At 47.8% G+C, this 19172-nt stretch overlaps 1 protein-coding gene across 1 annotated transcript in view; it reads right to left on the bottom strand.

Annotated features, from left to right (window-relative positions):
- LOC105469988 (G protein-coupled receptor kinase 7) overlaps positions 1-18094 on the bottom strand; it is a 40483-nt gene extending 22389 nt beyond the window's left edge. Inside the window, exons 1-2 of the mRNA XM_011721653.2 lie at positions 17483-18094; positions 15542-15979 (exon numbers count right to left, since the gene is read on the bottom strand). Of these exons, the coding sequence (XP_011719955.1) occupies positions 15542-15979; positions 17483-18094 (1050 nt within the window). The remainder of the gene's footprint in view (positions 1-15541; positions 15980-17482) is intronic.
- Positions 18095-19172: the final 1078 nt, after the last annotated feature.

Genomic DNA, 19172 nt, shown 5'->3' with positions numbered 1-19172 from the left:
TTGTGCCAATTAGAAGGCACTCCAAATGTCTTGGTGCATGGAGCAAACCAGCCTCCAGTGTGACGTCAGCCCCCACTCTCCCATGCAGGGGGTCAGCCTGCACATCTGTACACAGCAGCCAGAGTAAATGGCAGAACCAGGATTCAAACGCTCAAGCTCCTATCTCCTTGACCCGCGGGACCATATTTCATCAGCTGCGCATGATCTAAATAAATGCTCTGAGCTTCTAACATGTGTCTATATTAGATTAGATGATGCAGCAACCATTAGGTCCCTGAACTGTATCATCTCAGATGACAGCCCCCTCCTGCCGCATCCTGCAGACCCCCTGGCCCAGCCTCTCCTTACTCCTGTGACTCCATTAGACAATGTGCAAGCCCACAGTTCCCTGAGTACTCTGCTTCCCTCCCAGCCTTTCTATGCTCATTCTAACTCCTTCTCTTTGATTGTAATTCCAAGGCTATTTTTTTTTTTTTTTTAATATAGAGCAGAGTCTCGCTGTGTTGCCCAGGCTGGTCTCCATCTGCTGGGCTCAAGTGATCCTTGTGCCTTGGCCTCCCAAAATGCTGGGATTACAGGCATGAGCCACCACCCCTGGCCCCAAGGTTGATTTTGTCACTTGCCTGCTGAAAACTTTTCATTGCTTCCCCAGCACCCTTGCCAACAGGTTCAAACTCCCCTTGTCCAACTCCTCCAGCCCCTAGGGCCTGGTGTCTGCTAAACTCTCTAGTTGTATCATTTGTTGCCCCTCCCACCTCATGGCTCCACACTCCAGCCAGCTGCAAAGCCACTCTGTTCTGTGACTGAGCCCCAGGCCTCGTGCTAAGAGGACTTTATGCCAGGGGTTTTCAACTGTGGCACTGTGGAGGTTGTGGGCTGAATATGGTTTGTGTTGGGGCTGTGCTATTCATTGTAAGATGTTTGGCAGTATCCCTGGCCTCTACCCACTAGATGCTGGTAGGACTTCCCCAGTCATGACAAACAAAACTGTCTCCAGACATTGCCAAATATCCCCAGGAAGTCTGGCAAAATCACCCCCGTTGAAGACTATTGAGCTCTGCTGATCCCTTTACCTATCCCATGCTCCTTCCTCTTTACCTGTCTAGCTTCATGCCTTTTAAGTCTTAACTTGGTTGTCCCTTCCTCTTGGAAGCCCTTCCTGACCCTGTGACTCCAGGTCCTCATGTTGGGTTGGGTGCCCTTCCTATGTACCCAGCTTGGACAACCCTGATCATACTGTATTATCACTGCCCATGTCCTCGTCCGTCCCTTTCCTCTCCTGGAACTTCATGAAAGCAGGCATTTGTTTGCCTCGTTCCCTGTTTAGTATTCAGGGTCTGTGTTTGCCTGGTTCCCTGTTTAGTACTCAGGGTCTAAGTCTGTGCTTGTGACATAGCATTATCTAACAAATCATTCTTGACACCCCATCTCCCTTAACCCTGTATCCAAACCATCACTGAGGCCTATTCACTCTGAAATATTTTATCGCCCCAATTCATCCGCTGCGTTCTGTCTCTACGACTCCCTCTGTGGTCTGAGCCTCATCACCTCTTATTGGATGACAAAGACCGCAAACTACCTGAATCTCCTCGAATCTGTTTTTCACTTCACTGCGGTAATCTTTTCAAAACAAAATTTGAGACATGTCCCCTTCATGAAACCCTGCCACAGCTTTTCCAGTGCTTAGAGACCATCACCCAAAGTCCTTTACATGGCCCATAATGCCTGGTTCCGTCTGGCCCCTGTCCCCTCTCCATCTTCATTTGAACCACATTTCCTCTGACAATGTGCTTTTCATTTCTTGGCTTCCTTTTCATTTCCCCTAAAGCAACGGGTCCTTGCCCAGACTATTCCCATGGCCTTAAATGCTCTTCCCCACCTGTGGGGGCTACGGTGGTACTTGGCTCCAATCCCCTCTTCAGGTTCTTGGCCCCCACCCTCCAGCTGCTGGGGTCAGGCCAGTTTCCAGTACCCTTGGACAGGGTCCTGTGCTCAGAGGTATACTTGTACTGGGGTTTAATGCTGTTTGTAATCATTCATCTTTGAATTTGTGTCTTTTAAGTGAAGTCCAATAAGCTGATGGAGCCGTACTTGGAGGCTCAGCTCACACAGTCCCCCTCCTGCCACCTGCTTGCCTCCCAGGGATGGGTTCATGGCTGTTTACTTCCCCACTTCGCACTTCTAGCCCCACCCTCACCCAGTGACTACTGCCACTTTCTGCCTGGTAGGGGCCTGGACTCAGGAGCAGGGAGGGCTGGGGTCAGGCACATGCTTTCTCAGGTCCAGGCATGGGATGGAGCCCTGGGTGCCTGTGAGTGTCTCCACGCACTCCTTGAGTATCCAAATCCAAACCCCATGGCTGGTTGAAAAATAGAGCATGGAAGGAGACTTCTTCCTGATATTTGAAGAAGAGGCCCTATATTTTTATTTCACAGTGAGCCCCCAAATTTATGTAGCCATACCTGGCTGGAGCTACTGCTTGATGATGGCTCACAGCTGCACCCCTCCCTGGGAACTGCCCTCTGCAGCCGAGACAGCATCCCAGGCTTCTGCCCCTTTCCAGCAGCTGCTCACGGTCACTGACTGCATCCTTAGGGATACACAAGCCTGGACCCCACCTCAATTTGGGACAACTCAGAAGAGTCATCCCAGCTCCAGAGTTCCCTGAAGGATGGCTGAGGTCTTAGTCCCCCGGCCTGCCGCATTAGAGGTGAGGCTCTCTCTGCCCAGTCCTGCCTTCCTCATGGCTGCGTCTCAGGAGAGCACTCCTGAATAGAAGAAACAAACTCAGTTTCTCCCACAATACTCTGAAAACACAGACCAGTCAGCAATCCATTCTGCAGCAGATGCCAGCTGGATGTCCCCTAATTCAAATCCATTATGACACTATCTCCTGGAGATAGTGCCAGGTCACACAGGGTGAGGGCTCAGTCCCCAAGGCTGCCCCCAGACTTTGAATGCCAGTGGCAAGTCCAGGCCTCCAAAACTTCTGACCCACCAGTTATAAATTGAGGTTCCCACAAACCTCTCTTTGGGTTCAATTAATTTGCCACAGCAGCTCAGAGAACGGGGAAACACTTATGTTTTCTGGTTTATTACAAGGGATATTTTAAAGGACACAAATAAGCAGCCAAATGAAGAGTCATACAGGACCAAGTCTGGAAGGGTCCCAAGTTCAGAAGCTTCTGTCCCCATGGAGCTGGGGTGAGCCACACTCCCAGCACGTGGATGCGTTCTTGTTCATCTTCCTGGAAGCCTCCACGTGTTTGGCTATCAGGAAGCTCTCTGAACCCTGCCCTTTTGGGTTTTTATGGAGGCTTAATTACATAGGCATGATTGATAAAATCACTGGCCATTGGGGGATAGGCTGAAAGTCCTAACCCTCTAATCCTGCCTTGGCTTTTCTGGTGACCAGTCTCCATCCTGCAGCTTCCTACGGGCTGCCAGCCATCAGTCAACTCATTAATATACAAAAAGATGTGTTTCGCTTCGAAGATTCCAAGGACTTTAGGAATTGGATGCCAGAAAATGGAATGAAGACCAAATACATATTTCACAGTATCACTGCTCCCCAATATCTTCCACGTGTAAATCTGTCTCAAAGTCTGTTTCCAGGGAGCCCAATCTGAGACACCACCGGAACCTCTTTGCTGAGTGAATTCTTTTCCTTCTAGTATCATGTAAGTTGAATTTCCCATATGGTTTACTTTTTGATTTTCACATATTAAGTCAAATCCTCCTTGGAGAGCCCCATGTACCATGTCTTCCCAGTGTTTATCATAAGTGATATTTAATATTTATTTGAATGATTAAGTTCTTTTTTTTTTTTTTTTTCTGAGACAAAATCTTGCTCTGTTGCCCAGGCTGGAGTGCAGTGGCATGATCTCCACTCACTGCAACCTCTGTCTCTTGGGTCCAAGCGATACTCCTGCCTCAGCCTCCCAAGTAGACTACAGTTCTGTGCTACAATGCTTGGCTAATTTTTTGTATTTTTAGTAGAGACAGGGTTTCACCAGGTTGGCCAGGCTGGTCTTGAACTCTTGACCTCAAGTGATCTGTCTGCCTTGGCCTCCCAAAGTGCTGGGATTACAGGCATAAGCCACTATGCCCAATCTGAATGTTTATTAAGTTCTATCTCCCCCACTAGACTATAAGTTCCATGAAGGCAGGAATCATGTCCATTTTCTGCTCTTCCTTCTTTCAGTTTTTTGTTTGTTTGTTTGTTTGTTTGTTTTTAGATGGAGTCTCGCTCTGTCTCCCAGGCTGGAGTGCAATGGTGTGATCTTGACTCACTACACCTCTGCCTTCCGGGTTCAAGCGATTCTCCTACCTCAGCCTCCCAAGTAGCTGGGATTACAGGCGTGTGCCACCATACCCAGCTAATTTTTGTATTTTTAGTAGATACGGGTTTTCACCATGTTGGCCAGGCTGGTCTCAAACTCCTGACCTCAAGTGATCTGCCCACCTTGACCTCCCAAAGTGCTGGGATTACATGCATGAGCCACTGCGCCCTGCTATCCCTCATATTTAGAACAGTCCTGGTGTGTGGGAAACACTTGATACATATAAGTGGAATAAACAAGTGAGTGAGTGAATGAATGAATAAAGGCATGACTTTTGGATGAAGGAATGTTAAAAGTAATTACAGACTGTAATGAATACTTTTGAATGCCCTTGGTAGTGGTAAATAATTTAAGAATAGATTTCAAATTTCTGTAGGGGTCAAAAGTTAGTAGGAATTAAATTTGGTCAATGCCCGTGGTAATCATTTTGGTCAGGCCAAAGTGTGATCATGACTTCATGCCTCATGTGACCAGAATGCCTCTCCTATGTGGCTTTCTTAAGCTAGATCTCAGAAGTGAGCACTTAAAGAAAAAAAACTGGGGAGCACGGTCATGATGGTTGTGACGTAAGGAGGCATTAGCTCCCAAGAAAACATGTTCAGAGGTCTTTTAAAAATCACCTTTCCAGTATGTCTCTAGCATTGTATTTGGTACAATAGATGCTTCAAAATAAATATAATACCAAACCTCTGTCTCCCATTATCCCTCTGAATGTGAGGAGTTGGTCAGAGACTTCAAGGCAGGACCAGGTATCTAAACATGTAACAAGCTTCTGGGTCACTATTGTAACCTCATTCCCATTCCTAACAAAATAGCAAATTTTAAAGACTCATGTTGCATAACACCTGAAGGTCACTGCTCACCAAATAGAATTCTGAATTTAAAAAGTGCAAGCATGATCCTCGCTCCCCAATATTCCTATTATATTTACCTGGAATATTTAACAATGATACAAACTAGTTTCACTGTGTGCATGTAGATGTCAACTGAGCACAGGCAGAAGTGCTTATCACGTTTATTAAAAGTGCATGTTGACTGGGCGCAGTGGCTCACGCCTATAATCCCAGCACTTTGAGAGGCCGAGGTGGGCAGATCACCTGAGGTAAGGAGTTCCAGACCAGCCTGGCCAACGTGGTGAAAACTCAACTCTACTAAAAATACACAAATTAGTGGAGTGTGGTGGTAGGTGCCTATAATGACAGCTACTCAGGAGGCTGAGGCATGAGAATCGCTTGAACCCTGGAGGCAGAGGTTGCAGTGAGCTAAGATCGCACCATGGCACTCCAGCCTAGGCAACAGAGCAAGACTCCATCTCAAAAAAAACAAAAAACAAAAAACAAAAAAGTGCACATAGACAGTGGCTGGAACATGTTTAATTGTACTGCACCTATGGGTAAGAAGCTGGCTCTGAAATATTAATGGCCATCATTCCCTGTGTAGGTCAGGCTGGGCTGATCCTTTTCTGAAGTCTTCCTTTCTCAGAGGTTCAGTTAGGCTTGTGGTTGGTGTCCACATCAGACCAGACTGGGAAGATACGCTAATGTCATCACATGCACTTATTCTGTCTGAGTCTTACCAAGTGAAAAGCCTTTTATAGCATTAAAAACCATAATGCTGGCCAGGCGTGGTGGCTCACGCCTGTAATCCCAGCACTTTGGGAGGCTGAGGCATGCGAATCATGAGGTCAGGAGATGAAGACCATCCTGGCTAACCCGGTGAAACCCCATCTCTACTACAAATACAAAAAATCAGCTGGGCATGGTAGCACGGGCTTGTAATCCCAGCTACTGGGTAGGCTGAGGCAGGAGAATCGCTCGAACCTGGGAGACGAAGTTTGCAGTGAGCTGAGATTGTGCCACTGCACTCCGGCCTGGCCTACAAAGCGAGACTCTGTCTCAAACAAAAAAACATAAGGCTATGTGTTGCCATGTGCATGAACTCAATAAGGTGGAGTCAAAACTATGAGCGCTTTTAAATCTGATGTGCCTGAAATCATATCACATACTAGTACTGTGACTTTGGGTTTCAATTTCCCAACTGTACAATGGAGCTAAGAACAGTACCTCACTCAGAATCTTTTTGTAAAGGGTTCCAAGAGGCTCAGCTCATATGTAGAAAAGAGTTACCTACTTGAACTCTCAGGTCCCATCATCCCGTGACTAAGGGGTCAGAAAGGTTCTAAACTTTTCAAACCATTTAGGTAACAGCAGTTATTAGGGGCCTCCACTGTTTTGTTTTTGGTTTTTTTTTGCCCATTTGGCATCCAGTCCCCATTTATTGCATTGCGATTTTCCTGTGGAGAACACATTCTTCTGCTCTTGATCCAGGAGATTTAAGTGGGACAGACCTTCCTCTGGCTCCTAGGACAGGCAGTGATCTAGTCTCGGCCAATGGGATTGGTTGTGGTTGGACATGTGACCCGACTTGTCCGGTGAGCGCCCTCTCTGGGAACTGTGAAGGAACTATTCATAAAGAAATGTTTTCCCTCTGTGGGAGTCTCTCAGTTGGTAGGAAGTGTATGAAGCGTCTGGGGCTCCCGTGCAGGGAGTACCTGCCTGATAGTGAGGGCAACACAGAGAAGAGCGAAGCTGGGAAACAGACAGGGACTCCCAGGGACACGGCTCAGACACCTGGATCAGGCCAGGGCTTCCTGGTTATGTAAACCATTAATTTCATTTTTCTTAAGTAACATAGTTCTGTCCCATAAGAACTCTGATTGATAGTCCAGTAAATCACAGTAACCTACTCTATCTGTTAATCTTTTGAGTTTAAAATTTCTTTCCTCCTAGGCCAGGTGCAGTGGCTCACACCTGCAATCCCAGTACTTTGGGAAGCTGAGGCAAGTGGATCGCATGAGGCCAGGAGTTCAAGGCTAGCTTGGCCAACATGGTGAAATCCCAACTCTACTAAAAATATAAAAATTAGCAGGTGTGGTGGCGCTTGAACCTCAGCTGGGCGTGGTAGTGCTTGAACCTGAGAGGTGGATGTTTCAGTGAGCTGAGATCACACCACTGCACTCCAGCCTGGGCAACAGAATGAAACTCTCAAACCAGCAAACTTCTCTCCTCCAGATAATTCAAAGACTATCTCATAGACTCAAAAGTGGTAGCAATTGCAGAGACGTCTTAAGGCCCACTTGAGAGGGCAGACATGGTGAATGAGTGATGAAGCTGGGACAAGAACTCAGGTTTCAGCCTCAGGCCAATGCTCTTCAGCCCCCGCCTTTCCTCACATGTCTGCCTCGGTCTTTCTCAAACCTGCTCCTTTCCACCCTTGAAGCACCTCCTGGAGTCACTACCCAGCTACCAGCTTCCAGGAGACCTCACAGGGCAGAAGTCACTGTGTTCTAGGAGCGGTTCTGTGTCCCCTAGCCCTCCACTGAGGACAGATCCATTTTAAGAGAAGCATGTAAAGGTCTGGATCTTGATGGAGCCCAGGTAAGAGGCCAGGGGACTGAGCTCTGTTTAGAGCCCAGGATCCAGCCTCAGGCCCGCATTACCTCATGTGCGGATTTTTATAGTAGCTCTTTGCAGGTTCCCATTTCTCCCCAGCCCTAGTCTCTTTCTCTTTCATTTTAAATAGTGTCAGAATCATCTTCCTCTGGTCCTGGCACTTTCTTGTTCACAAACCTTCAATGGCTCCCTGCTGCCTGTAGAACAACATCAAAGTACTTCACCGACTGTCCTTCAGTGGTGAGAAAGGACCTGTGTCCCCCAGGGAGGCACAGCTCATACCCAGGGAAGAGCTACCCACTTGGAAGAATCATGTCTAGAGTTCTAAATTCAATTACAGCCTCCAGTTCTATTAAAATAAGCAGTAGGCATTATTTTTTGTTTTGTTTTGTTTTGTTTTTAGAGACAAGGTCTTGCTCCATCACTCAGGCTGGAGTGCAGTGGTGTGATCACGGCTGCCTGCAGCCTCACACTCCCAGGCTCAAGCAATCCTCCTGCCTCAGCCTCCTGAGTAGCTGGGATTACAGGTGCATACCATCATGCCCAGGTAATTTTTTTTTTTTTTTTTTTAAGAGACAGAGTCTTGCTATGTTGCTTAGACTGGTCTCAAACTCTTGGCCTCAAGTCATCCTCCCACCTTTGCCTCCCAAAGTGTTAGAATTACAGGTGTGAGTCACAGCACTTGACTTGTGGTAGGTATTCTGATCCCTGTGAGAAAGGAATACATTATCCCTCCAACAATGTCCAGCACCTGGATATCTTCTCCATTAATTTTTTTTTTTTTTTTTTTTTTTTGAGGCAGAGTCTGACTCTGTTGCCTAGGCTGGAGTGCAGTGGCACAATCTCAGCTTACTGCAACATCTGCCTCCCAGGTTAAAGCAATTATCCTGCCTCAGCCACCTGAGTAGGTGGGATTACAGGCGCCTGCCATCATACCTGGCTAATTTTTGTATTTTTAGTAGAGATGGGGTTTTGCCATGTTGACCAGGCTGGTCTTGAGCTCCTGACCTCAGGTGATCCGCCCGCCTCAGCCTCCCAAAGTGCTGGGATTATAGGCATCAGCCACAGTGCCCAGCCCTTCTCCATTAATTTTTTTTTTTTTTTTTTTTTTGAGACAGAGTCTCACTCTGTCGCCCAGGCTGGAGTGCAGTGGCCGGATCTCAGCTCACTGCAAGCTCCGCCTCCCGGGTTTACGCCATTCTCCTGCCTCAGCCTCCCGAGTAGCTGGGACTACAGGCGCCCGCCACCTCGCCCGGCTAGTTTTTTTTGTATTTTTTTTAGTAGAGACGGGGTTTCACCATGTTAGCCAGGATGGTCTCGATCTCCTGACCTCGTGATCCGCCTGTCTCGGCCTCCCAAAGTGCTGGGATTACAGGCTTGAGCCACCGCGCCCGGCCTCTCCATTAATTTTGATGCTACCCGACAATATTTCCCTGGCTACCTTCCTTTATTAACTATTTGTATGAGTTTTCTACTGATGTGTAACAAATTACCACAAATTTAGTAGCTTAAAACAGTTCATTTATTAGCTTGCAGTTCCGTAGGTCAGAAGTTCTGGCACAGCAAGGCAGGGCTCTTTGTCAGGATCTCACAAGGCTAATAAAATGGAGATGTTGGTCAGGCTACATTCTGATCTGCAGCCCATGGTCCTCTTCCAAGCGTACATGGTGATGGCAGAATTGTTTCCTTGCTGTTTCCTTGCTGGCTGTCAGGGAGAGGCAGCTCTGAGTGCCTGCAGTCCACCTGCATACCTTGCTCCTCCATCTTCAAAGCCAGCCGGGTGCACGGAGGCCCTCTGTGCTTCACAGTTCTGACTTCTGCTGTCTCTAGCCTCCATACCCATATTGAAAGGACTGGTGTGATGAGGTCAGGCCCACCTGGATAATTTCCCTTTTGATGAACTCAAAGTCAACTAACTAATAACCTTTTCTTTTTTTTCTGAGCGTCTCACTCTGTCACCCTGGCTGGAGGGCAGTGGCGTGATCTCGGCTCACTGCAACCTCTGCCTCACGGGTTCAAGCGATTCTCCTGCCTCAGCTTCCCAAGTAGCTGGGACTACAGGCACCCGCCACCACGCCCAGCTAATTTTTTGTATTTTTAGTAGAGACCAGGTTTCACCACGTTAGCCAGGATGGTCTTGATCTCCTGACATCGTGATCCGCCTGCCTCGGCCTCCCAAAGTGCTGGGATTACAGGCGTGAGCCAACTCGCCCTGCCACTAGTAACTGTAATTAAAACTGTGAAGTCCCATTTGCCCTGTAACATAACACAACCATGGCAATGATATCTCATCATACTCACGGGTCTTGTCTACACTCAAGGGGAGAGGATGATACAAGGGCAAGCAAGGGTCGTTGATAGGGGGCCATCTTAGAATTCTGTCTACCACACCATTGGCACAATCATTCTCTAGTCCCAATGTCTGTGCAAGTAATGAAACTGAATTTGATTTCCTAATCCTCATCAATATTTTTTTCCTGGGGCCTGGTATGGCAGATGCTCTCAGCTTACCCAGCACCTAATCTCACTCCTCCTCTCCTTTAACATCCCCCAAAACAGAGACTGGAAAATGAAATACTCTATTTTTCAGCCTCCTTTGCTGCTAGAGGTGAACATGTGACATGGTCCTGGCTAATGGGCTATAAGCAGATATCTGTGGATATTGTTCTTTTCTCCTCTTTTCTCTTCTCCTGGAATGCAGACTCAATGTTTGGAGTTGCAACAGCCACTTGTGACAGGGAGGAAAAGGCCAAGAGATTTTTTTTTTTTTTTTTTTGAGACAAGGTATCATCCTGTCACCCAGGCTGGAGTGCAGTGGCATGATCATAGCTCACTGAAGCCTTGAACTCCTGAGCTCAAGCAATCCTCCCACCTTGGCCTCCCAAATAGCTGGGACCACGGGCATGCATCACCACACCTGGGTAAGTTTAAAACAAAAAAAATTTTTTTTTTTTAGACAGACCCTTTCTCTTTCGTCCAGGCTGGAGTGCAGTGGTGTGATCTTAACTCACTGCAACCTCTACCTCCTGCGTTCAAATGATTCTCCCACCTCAGCCTCCCAAGTAGCTGGGATTACAGGTGCTCACCACTATGCCCGGCTAATTTTTGCATTTTTAGTAGAGACAGGGTTTCAATATGTTGGCCAGGCTGGTCTCGAACTCCTGACCTCAGCGGATCCACCTGCCTTGGCCTCCCAAAGTGCTGGGATTACAAGCGTGAACCACCACGCCCAGCCTAAAACAAACAAACAAAAAAATTCTTTTTTAAGAGATGGAGTTCTCACTATGGACTGGTCTTGTCCTCCTGGGCCCAAAATGCTGGATTACAGGCCTGAGCCACCACACCCAGCCCAAGCCAGGAGATTTTTAACAGAGGTCTTGTCCGTGAGATTGCTGAACTGCCAAATCTACACCAAAATCTGGTATTCTGCTATATTTAGCAGAAAGAAATCCCAACTTATACAAGACTAAATGAGTCTCTGAATGAGAAGAAACTAGCCAAATTTCCAAAGCCACAATGCCTTAACTTTTCGGGAAGAACCGCTCAGACTCAATCAGAGTTCAACCTCCATCATCAGGGTGATTTTTCCTTGTTACCTCTTCGGTCTTAAACCTGTTTTCTGTTACTTATAACAGAGTATCTGAGACTGAGTATTTTATAAGAAAAGTATTTTAAAAGGAAAGGAAGGTTGAGGGGCCATGTCTGGTGAGAGGGTGAGAGCCTTCTTGCTGGTGGGAACTCTGAGGGGTACTGAGATGGCTCAGGGCATCGTGTGGGGCTGAGGGTGCTGATGTGCTAGCTCAGGTCTTCCTTTCTCTTCTTATAAAGCTACCAATTCCAGTCCTGTGATAACCCGTTAATCCATTCATCTATTCACAACGGCAGAGCCCTCATGATCCACTCACCTCTTAAGGCCCCACCTCTCCAATACTGCCACACTGGAGATGAAGTTTCCAACACATCAAATTTTGAGGACTCATTCAAACCACAGAGTTAATGTTCACAGTAATTCTGTAACATAGTATCTTGACATCACAACTGAATGTGTTACAGAAGCCCTGTAACTATGTTATCTGTCTTTTCTTTCTGTGAAATGTTGTGAATATAACGACCTTACAATCTACTTGTGAGCCCAATTATATGTGTGGGAGCTGCAATAAATAGGAAACTAAGGGGGTTTACTTAGCTGTGTAGAAGGGGCAACAGTGAAGGAAGGAGGCCTTCCTTTCTCCTCTCTTTGTTTTTTATGACTTCCAATCTTACTCTCCATCTCTCTCCCCTCACCCTTCCTGATGGTCCCCTGGGCTTCCGTGGCAGGCCCAGAAACTGGGGCATAAAACTTCTTGGATGAGGCAAGTGGCCTAAACCCTGAAGTGTGGACAGAGAGGGACACAGAGGTAAAAGGGCCAAAGGTCTGTAGGCAGTGAACCTCTCTACTAAATACATTCCTGGTAGTGGACAGCACTGGGGAGGCACAGAAAGCTTCCTTCAAGTTCTGGACGAGCCAGAGAGCTGCACCCGGGAGCCACGGAAGGAGCTGTCCTTCCAAATGGCCATGGCCCATGAACAGAGCCTGAGGAGCTGAGAAGGGAGACTGGAGTGAGCCAAAGCTCTATGTGTCCCCTAAGCCTCCAGCAAGGTCGAGATATAGCAACAGTTAGTGTGATACATGTCCACGGGCGACTCAGAAGGAATGCTCCTGCTCGGCACAATGGACAACACAAATGCCAAACTGTGAAGTGCTGCACTTCAGTTTTCTCCAGCCTCAGCGGACATGGATCCATGATTCACCACGTTCCTGTGTTCATAGGAATGTCCCAAGGAGGCAAACATTCTGTTGCCTCCCTGGCCTGCTCCTCCTTCCCGCCCACGGAGGACACAGTGTTACTTCAGCTCCTTCCCATTCTCTGCCATTGTCTACTATCTTTCCTTCCCACAGGATCAACACCTTCTCTGCTGGCTTTTGCCTCACCATCTAAACCTGCTCTGCCCGCCCCATCTCAAAACTCCATTTTGCCACTGTGTCCCCGTCTAGGAACCAGTCTCCCCTTTCCAGAGTCTCATTACCTACTTCAAGATCAATCCAACCTCCACAGTCTGCGTTGAGACCTCACCATTCCCTGACACTGATTTCGTAACTGCCAAATCCCACAGGTGGCGTTACCTCTTTGCAGCACTTGATACTTTGACCACACCCTCCTCCCTGAAATCCTCTTCTTTGGCTCCTGTGGCGGAGGCTGCTAGTTACCTGCTCAATATCCAGCCTTTCTTCATCCTTACTAACTAGAACCCCCTACTTCACCCCTGCCCCAAGTTCCACATCTACAACATAGGCACACACGGCCTGGACATGAGCCGGGTGATCTTCTACTCAGCCCAGATATAATTCAGTAATTATAATCGCTTAATTGTAATTCCCTTTTTAACCAAAAAATTTCACGAATGTCATTTATCAGCTTCCCCTGCAGCTAAGAAGTGGCCAGATCACAGTCCCAGCCAGTGATATCTAAGTGAAAGCTTGTTGGATGGAGCTTCAAGGAAAGCTCCTAAAGGGGGCCACACTCAACTGCTGCATGCGTGTCCATTTACTCCTGACCCTTCCTCCTTTCTCCTCTCTGGAACAGGGCCCTGATGACTGGGGCTACAGCAGCCATCTTGCAACACATGGAAAAGGCTAGAATTATAAAGATGCAGATCCCGTTATCCTGCAGCTGCTGAACTAATGCTGGCAAGTGCTTATTTCCACACCCTGTTACATAAGAAAAACAAACCCCTGCTGTTATTTGGGTTTTCTAGGATATGCCCCTGAAACTCATCTCTAACTGATACAGCTCCTGTGACTATATCACTCCTGCCTTTCCTCCTACTTCTTAAACCTCTTCAGGGCCTCTTTTCTTCTGTATCCCCTACATGTTGGTGTTTTTCAGCATCTGTTCCTGGTCTGCTTCCCCTACTCTTTCCCAGTGACTCAGCAGTGCCCTCTGCTTCCCAAACCATGATGACTCCAAATCTCCATGTCTCTCCCAGGTCTTCCTCCACAGCACCAGGCCTATAGGTCTAAATGCCCAGTGAACATCTCTGCCTGCCCTTTCTACAGGAACCTCATAGACAACATAATCACAAGTTAACTTGCCAGCTTGCCCACACATCTGCTCTTCCTTCTGGCCACTGGCGCTAGAGACCCTCACCTTCCCCTCATCCCCACACCCAGCTGCTCCTGAAGTTCCATCAGATCTCTTTCCAAAAGCTCCAATTTGCTCCCACTTCTTTCATCCCACTGTCCTGTACCGACCCCCATTATCTCTTGCCTGGGCCACTCACTACCTTAGCCTCCTAACTAACTTCCCTACCTATACCATCTACCTTCCAAATTGTTGCTGCATTGGTCTTTTTAAGACAGAAATCTAATCATGTCATTTCCCTTCCTAAATTAACCCCTTCAAGATCCCCTCTTCCCCTACATGAAGGCATTCCAGCGCCTGTGGAAGCCCAGTCCTTCAGTCTTGTCAACATCCCTTCCCTCACAGCTACATAAAATCACCACAGCAGTTTCTCAAACTTGCCATGATTTTTCTCATTTCCTTGGGGCCCTGTAGGCTGAACACTGTACAAAAATAAGGTTTTAAGTAAGCATTTAAGAGCCAGGCTTGAGCCCTTGTCTTGCTGTGGAATCCCCACCTTTGTGCACAGAGACTCCGAGGTAAAGATGTTGGAATTCCAGAGATTCTCCATTGTTCACCTAACATAATCGCTTAATTATAATTCCCTTTTTAACCAAAGAATTTTCAGCAAGTCACTTTGAACCAAACTGATTAAAATAAACATCAGTTGCCTTTGTTTTCTTCTATATATCTTCATTTAAATTTCATCTTCAGCCAATGCAAAACATTTGCCAATTCCACACCAAAGAGGAAAGGAGATATTTTTCTTTTAATGTTCTAGGTGTGAGAGGATCATTTTTTTTCCTTCTTTCTTTCTTTTGCTTTTTCTTTCTTTCTTTTTTTTTTTTTTTTTTTTTTTGAGACAGAGTCTCGCTCTATTGAGCAGGCTGGAGTGCAGTCGTGTGATCTCGGCTCACTGCAACCTCTGCCTTCCGGGTTCAAGCAATTCCCCTGCCTCAACCTCCCGAGTAACTGGGATTACAGGAACCCGTCACCACACCCAGCTAATTTTTGTATTTTTACTAGAGATGCGGTTTCACCACGTTGGCCAGGCTGGTCTCAAACTCCTGACCACAGGAGATCCACCCGCCTCGGCCTCCCCAAAGTGCTGGGATTACAGGCGTGAGCCATCACACCCAGCCGGATCATTCTTTTTCTTATCTGATTAAAGTTTACCTCCTAGGATCATGGAATTTTAGAGTCCAACCCCTTCATTTTCCAGAAAAGGAAACCAAGGCTCTGTCGGCTCAGGAACACAGCACCATAGAGGTGGTTATTGATGGGACACACCCAGACCCTGAATATGGATTCAGCTCTTTCCATCTCATGAAAGCACAGGCCATCCCCAACTCACAAAGGAGGCTCCCCCATCCCCTGTGAGAGGAGAGCAAAGTAGCCCCCAAATAGCCAATGAAGCCAATCCTCTTATACCACTCCTCTTAAGGCAAGATGACAACGTAAGCGCTTTAGGAAAAAAACCAAAAGAATTAAGTCCAAGGCTCTATTTGCCCTGGGAATAGAAAAGCCCTCTCCCCTCTTTTCCAACTCTGTGCCCCGCACTTGGGGCAGGTGGAGAGTCACTCACCCTCTGGGTGATGGGCTTGTCACCCTTCATCTGCACAGCCAGCCCCAGGTCAGATAACCTGCAGTTGCCGAGGTCATCCAGAAGCACATTCTCAGGCTTCATGTCCCGGTAGACGATGCCGAGTTCATGGAGGTGCAGCATCCCACAGGCTATCTGGGCTGAGTAAAAGATCACCCGGCTCAAGTCCAGGCCACGTGTGCCCACGTTGTAGATGTGGAACTTGAGGTCACCCCCATTCATCAGGCTCATGACAAGGCAGAGATGGGTCTTGCTCTCAAAGGCATAGGCTAGAGAGACAATGAAAGGGCTGCTGACCTTCTCCAAGATTTCCTTTTCCAAGAGAGCCATCTTCTCGCCACCTTTCTTCTTCAGCCGTTTCTTGTCCAGTTTCTTACAGGCATACATCTTCCCAGTGTTTTTCGCCTGGACAGCACATACCTTAAAGGAGAAAGAGAAGAAGAGAAAGAAGTAGAAGTAGATGATACTGGAGAGAGGTGGAGAGAAGATGACAAAGGAGGAGTTGTGTGGAAAGATGTCAGGCATTGGAGAAAGGAGAAGCTGTAAATAAGAAGTGTTCTCAAGAAAAAGTGGGGACTACAGTGAGATACTCCTTCACCTCACTAGGCAGACCTTCATAAAAAAATACAGGAAAATATCAAGTGTTGGCAAGGATGTGGAGAAACTGAAACCTTTAAGCATTGCTGGTGGGAATAAAAAATGTGGAATGTTTGGTGGCTCCTTAAAAAGTGAAACATAGTATCACCCTATGACCTAGCAGTTCCACTCCTGGGCATAAATCCAAGAGCATTGAAAACAAGTATTCAAACAAATACTTGTGCATGAATAGCAGCACCACACACAATAGCCAAATGGTGAAAACAACCCAAATGTCCATCGACAGATGAATGGCTACATGAAATGTAGTATATCCATACAATGGAATATTATGCAGCCATAAAAAGGAATGGAGTACTGACACATGCTACAGTGTGAATGAACCCCCAAAACAGTCTAATGAGTGAAAGAAGCTGGACACAAAAGATCACATATTGTGTGAAACATCCAGAATAGGCAAATCCCTAGAGACAGAAAGCAGACTAGTGGTTGCCAGGGCTGGAGGAGGAGAGGGATGGGGAGGCACTGTTAATGGGCACAGGGGTGATGAGAGTGTCTTGGATCTAGATTGAGGTGTTGGTTACCCAACATTGCATATGTGCAAAGTGCCACTGCACTGTACATTTTGAAATGGTTAATGGTTAGTTTTATATCAAACAAATTTTATCTGAAATTTTTTTATTACTTAAAAACAGAAAGCTGGGCACAGCAGTGGTACAATACAGGTTCTCAACCTTACTTCAAGATGAGTGTTTTCTTTCTTTCTTTCCTTCTTTCTTTCTTTCTTTCTTTTTTTTTTTTTTTTTTTTTTTTTGAGAGAGAGTCTCACTCTGTTGCCCAGTCTGGAGTGCAGTGGCATGATCTCGGCTCGCTGCAACTTCCACCTCCTGGGCTCAAGTGATTGTCCTGCCTCAGCCTCCCGAGTAGCTGGGATTACAGGCATGCTACCACACCTGGCTAGTTAGAGTGTTTTCTTAAATATCCATTTTTCTGGTAGTACCTTCATAATCACAATTTAGGGGAAATGGAGATCTTCTGTCACACGTTGCTATCATTCTCCAAAGTGTCCGGGCATCTCAGCACGTTCCTGATGGAGACCCATGACAGAGTCTTGGCCAAGTCTACATTTTGCTTGTCTCTCTCATGCCATTTTTTTATTTCACACCATGGCTACAAGGAAGGGGGCTGGGGAGACGGGGCTAGAAATCCTCCACATGTGGTCCTGAAATTAGTTCTAAGTAATGAGATTAAAAAAAAGAAAGGCAGCATTACCCCCTTTCATGCTCTCTGTTTCACCTTCTAGCCTGGCTACTGGGTGACACTTACCTCCCCAAAACCACCTTTCCCCAGCACTCTGAACTCGGTGAAGTACTTGTCTGACACCGGTTGCATCTCAAAGAGTTTCCACTGCAAAAACTTGTCATAGAAGGGGCTGGTCAGGAAATCCTTAAAGGGCTGCTCTTGCAAGAAGGCCATGGCCTCAGACTTGGCCAGTGTCACTGCGGCCACTCGGTCTTCCTCGGTGGTGGCTGCTTGGCACTTGGTGGCCATAGCCTGGCTGAAGAAGGGGTGTGGGTTCCCTGGGGCAGGGCCACTCGCACAAGCGGCCACCAGCCCCTGCAGCGTGCTGTCCTTGGTAGGTCCCTCCTCGGCCAGCTCCCAGTTCTGCACGTCCTCTAGGAAGGTTGCCGCCTCACGGAACGTGGGCACAGTGGCTAGGAAGTCACGGAAGAGGCGGCGACCAATGGGCTGCTGCTCACACAGGCTGTGGAAGTTCGGGGACAGCTTCTGGCGGAGCTCCGCGCAGCCCTGCAGCCCGGGCAGGGCAAGGCTGCGCCGCCGCCGCTGCAGCTCCTTGCTGTCGCAGTCCGAAGGCTTCCGGGCCTGCAGGTAGGCCGTGTTGGCGATCAGGTTGTCCAGGGCCCCCATGTCCACCATGGCTGAGCACGGGGCACACTCCCAGGGAAAGCACAAGAGGACTGGAGGGCTACTGGCTGCTTTCCCTTCCCCGGGTGAGACAACGTCCAGGGGATTTACAGTGAGCCCTGTGGCCTGCGGGTAGGACCCATGGAGGGTGTGAAAGAGGTTTCTCTTGTAAGAAGCTTTGACTGGCTATGTATAGCCCGCCGGGAACTGCACATGACAGGTCATGCTCCCACCTGCCAAGGCGAAAGCCGCTGGGACACCTGCTGGGGCCACCTCCCCCACTGGCCCCTTCATCTTAGCGTCTTTCTCCACATAGCCCTGTACCCTGAATATCTAGCTAGAACCATGTTCCAAGGAAGTGATCATACTGTTGTCATCTAATTTGTTGCTGATGCAGTAGTTTAATCTGTTTCTAATTTTACTTGTTTCCTACCAGGCTCAAGCTTTGTAAACTCCTAGGAACAGCAGGTCAGGCAGAGGAGCAGTTTCCTCCCAGGGTCTAGCAGCCTGACACGAAGAGCAGGTTGGAGGGGATGTTTTGAGCTTTGAGTCCCGAGATGTGTTCCCAGAGGCCCTAAGGACTCCAGTGTTGGCCAGTGCAGATGCACCCTGAATAGCTTGCAAAAATCCTCCAGCCTTCTTAGCTCTGAGGAGTCTGTGACCTGGAGTACCTTGGGTTAAAAGAGGGGGCCATCTCCACCCAAAACATACCATGAAGCAGTATAAGCAGAAAAAGCCATATTCCTGAAATGAAGGGAGTTGGCCTGGAGTGTCTGGGCTCTGAATGAGACAAGAATTTTCCATGATCCCAAAGACAGAAAGCACGTCACTCCCGGCATGCGGTCGCGACTGTTCCAAGGGCACAATCTAACGAGCAGACTCTGAATGCTGAGGAGCCTTTGCGAGGAGACCAAGAGCAGTGAAGTTTCAGACGTGGCCCCTTGACATCTTTGCCCATGCACCCCACCAAGCGAGGAAGCTTCCCTCAACGGAGGATGCTCGGAGCTGTCACAGACCTCGGCCTCATCGAGACAGAAATTGATCTAGACAGAGATCAGGCTAAGAACCTCTGCTCCAAAAATAACAACCT

Source organism: Macaca nemestrina, chromosome 2 (assembly GCF_043159975.1).
Source record: "Macaca nemestrina isolate mMacNem1 chromosome 2, mMacNem.hap1, whole genome shotgun sequence".
Taxonomy (NCBI): domain Eukaryota; kingdom Metazoa; phylum Chordata; class Mammalia; order Primates; family Cercopithecidae; genus Macaca; species Macaca nemestrina.
The sequence above is the reverse complement of the archived record's forward strand: the minus strand, read 5'-3'. Positions and strand labels throughout refer to the sequence as shown.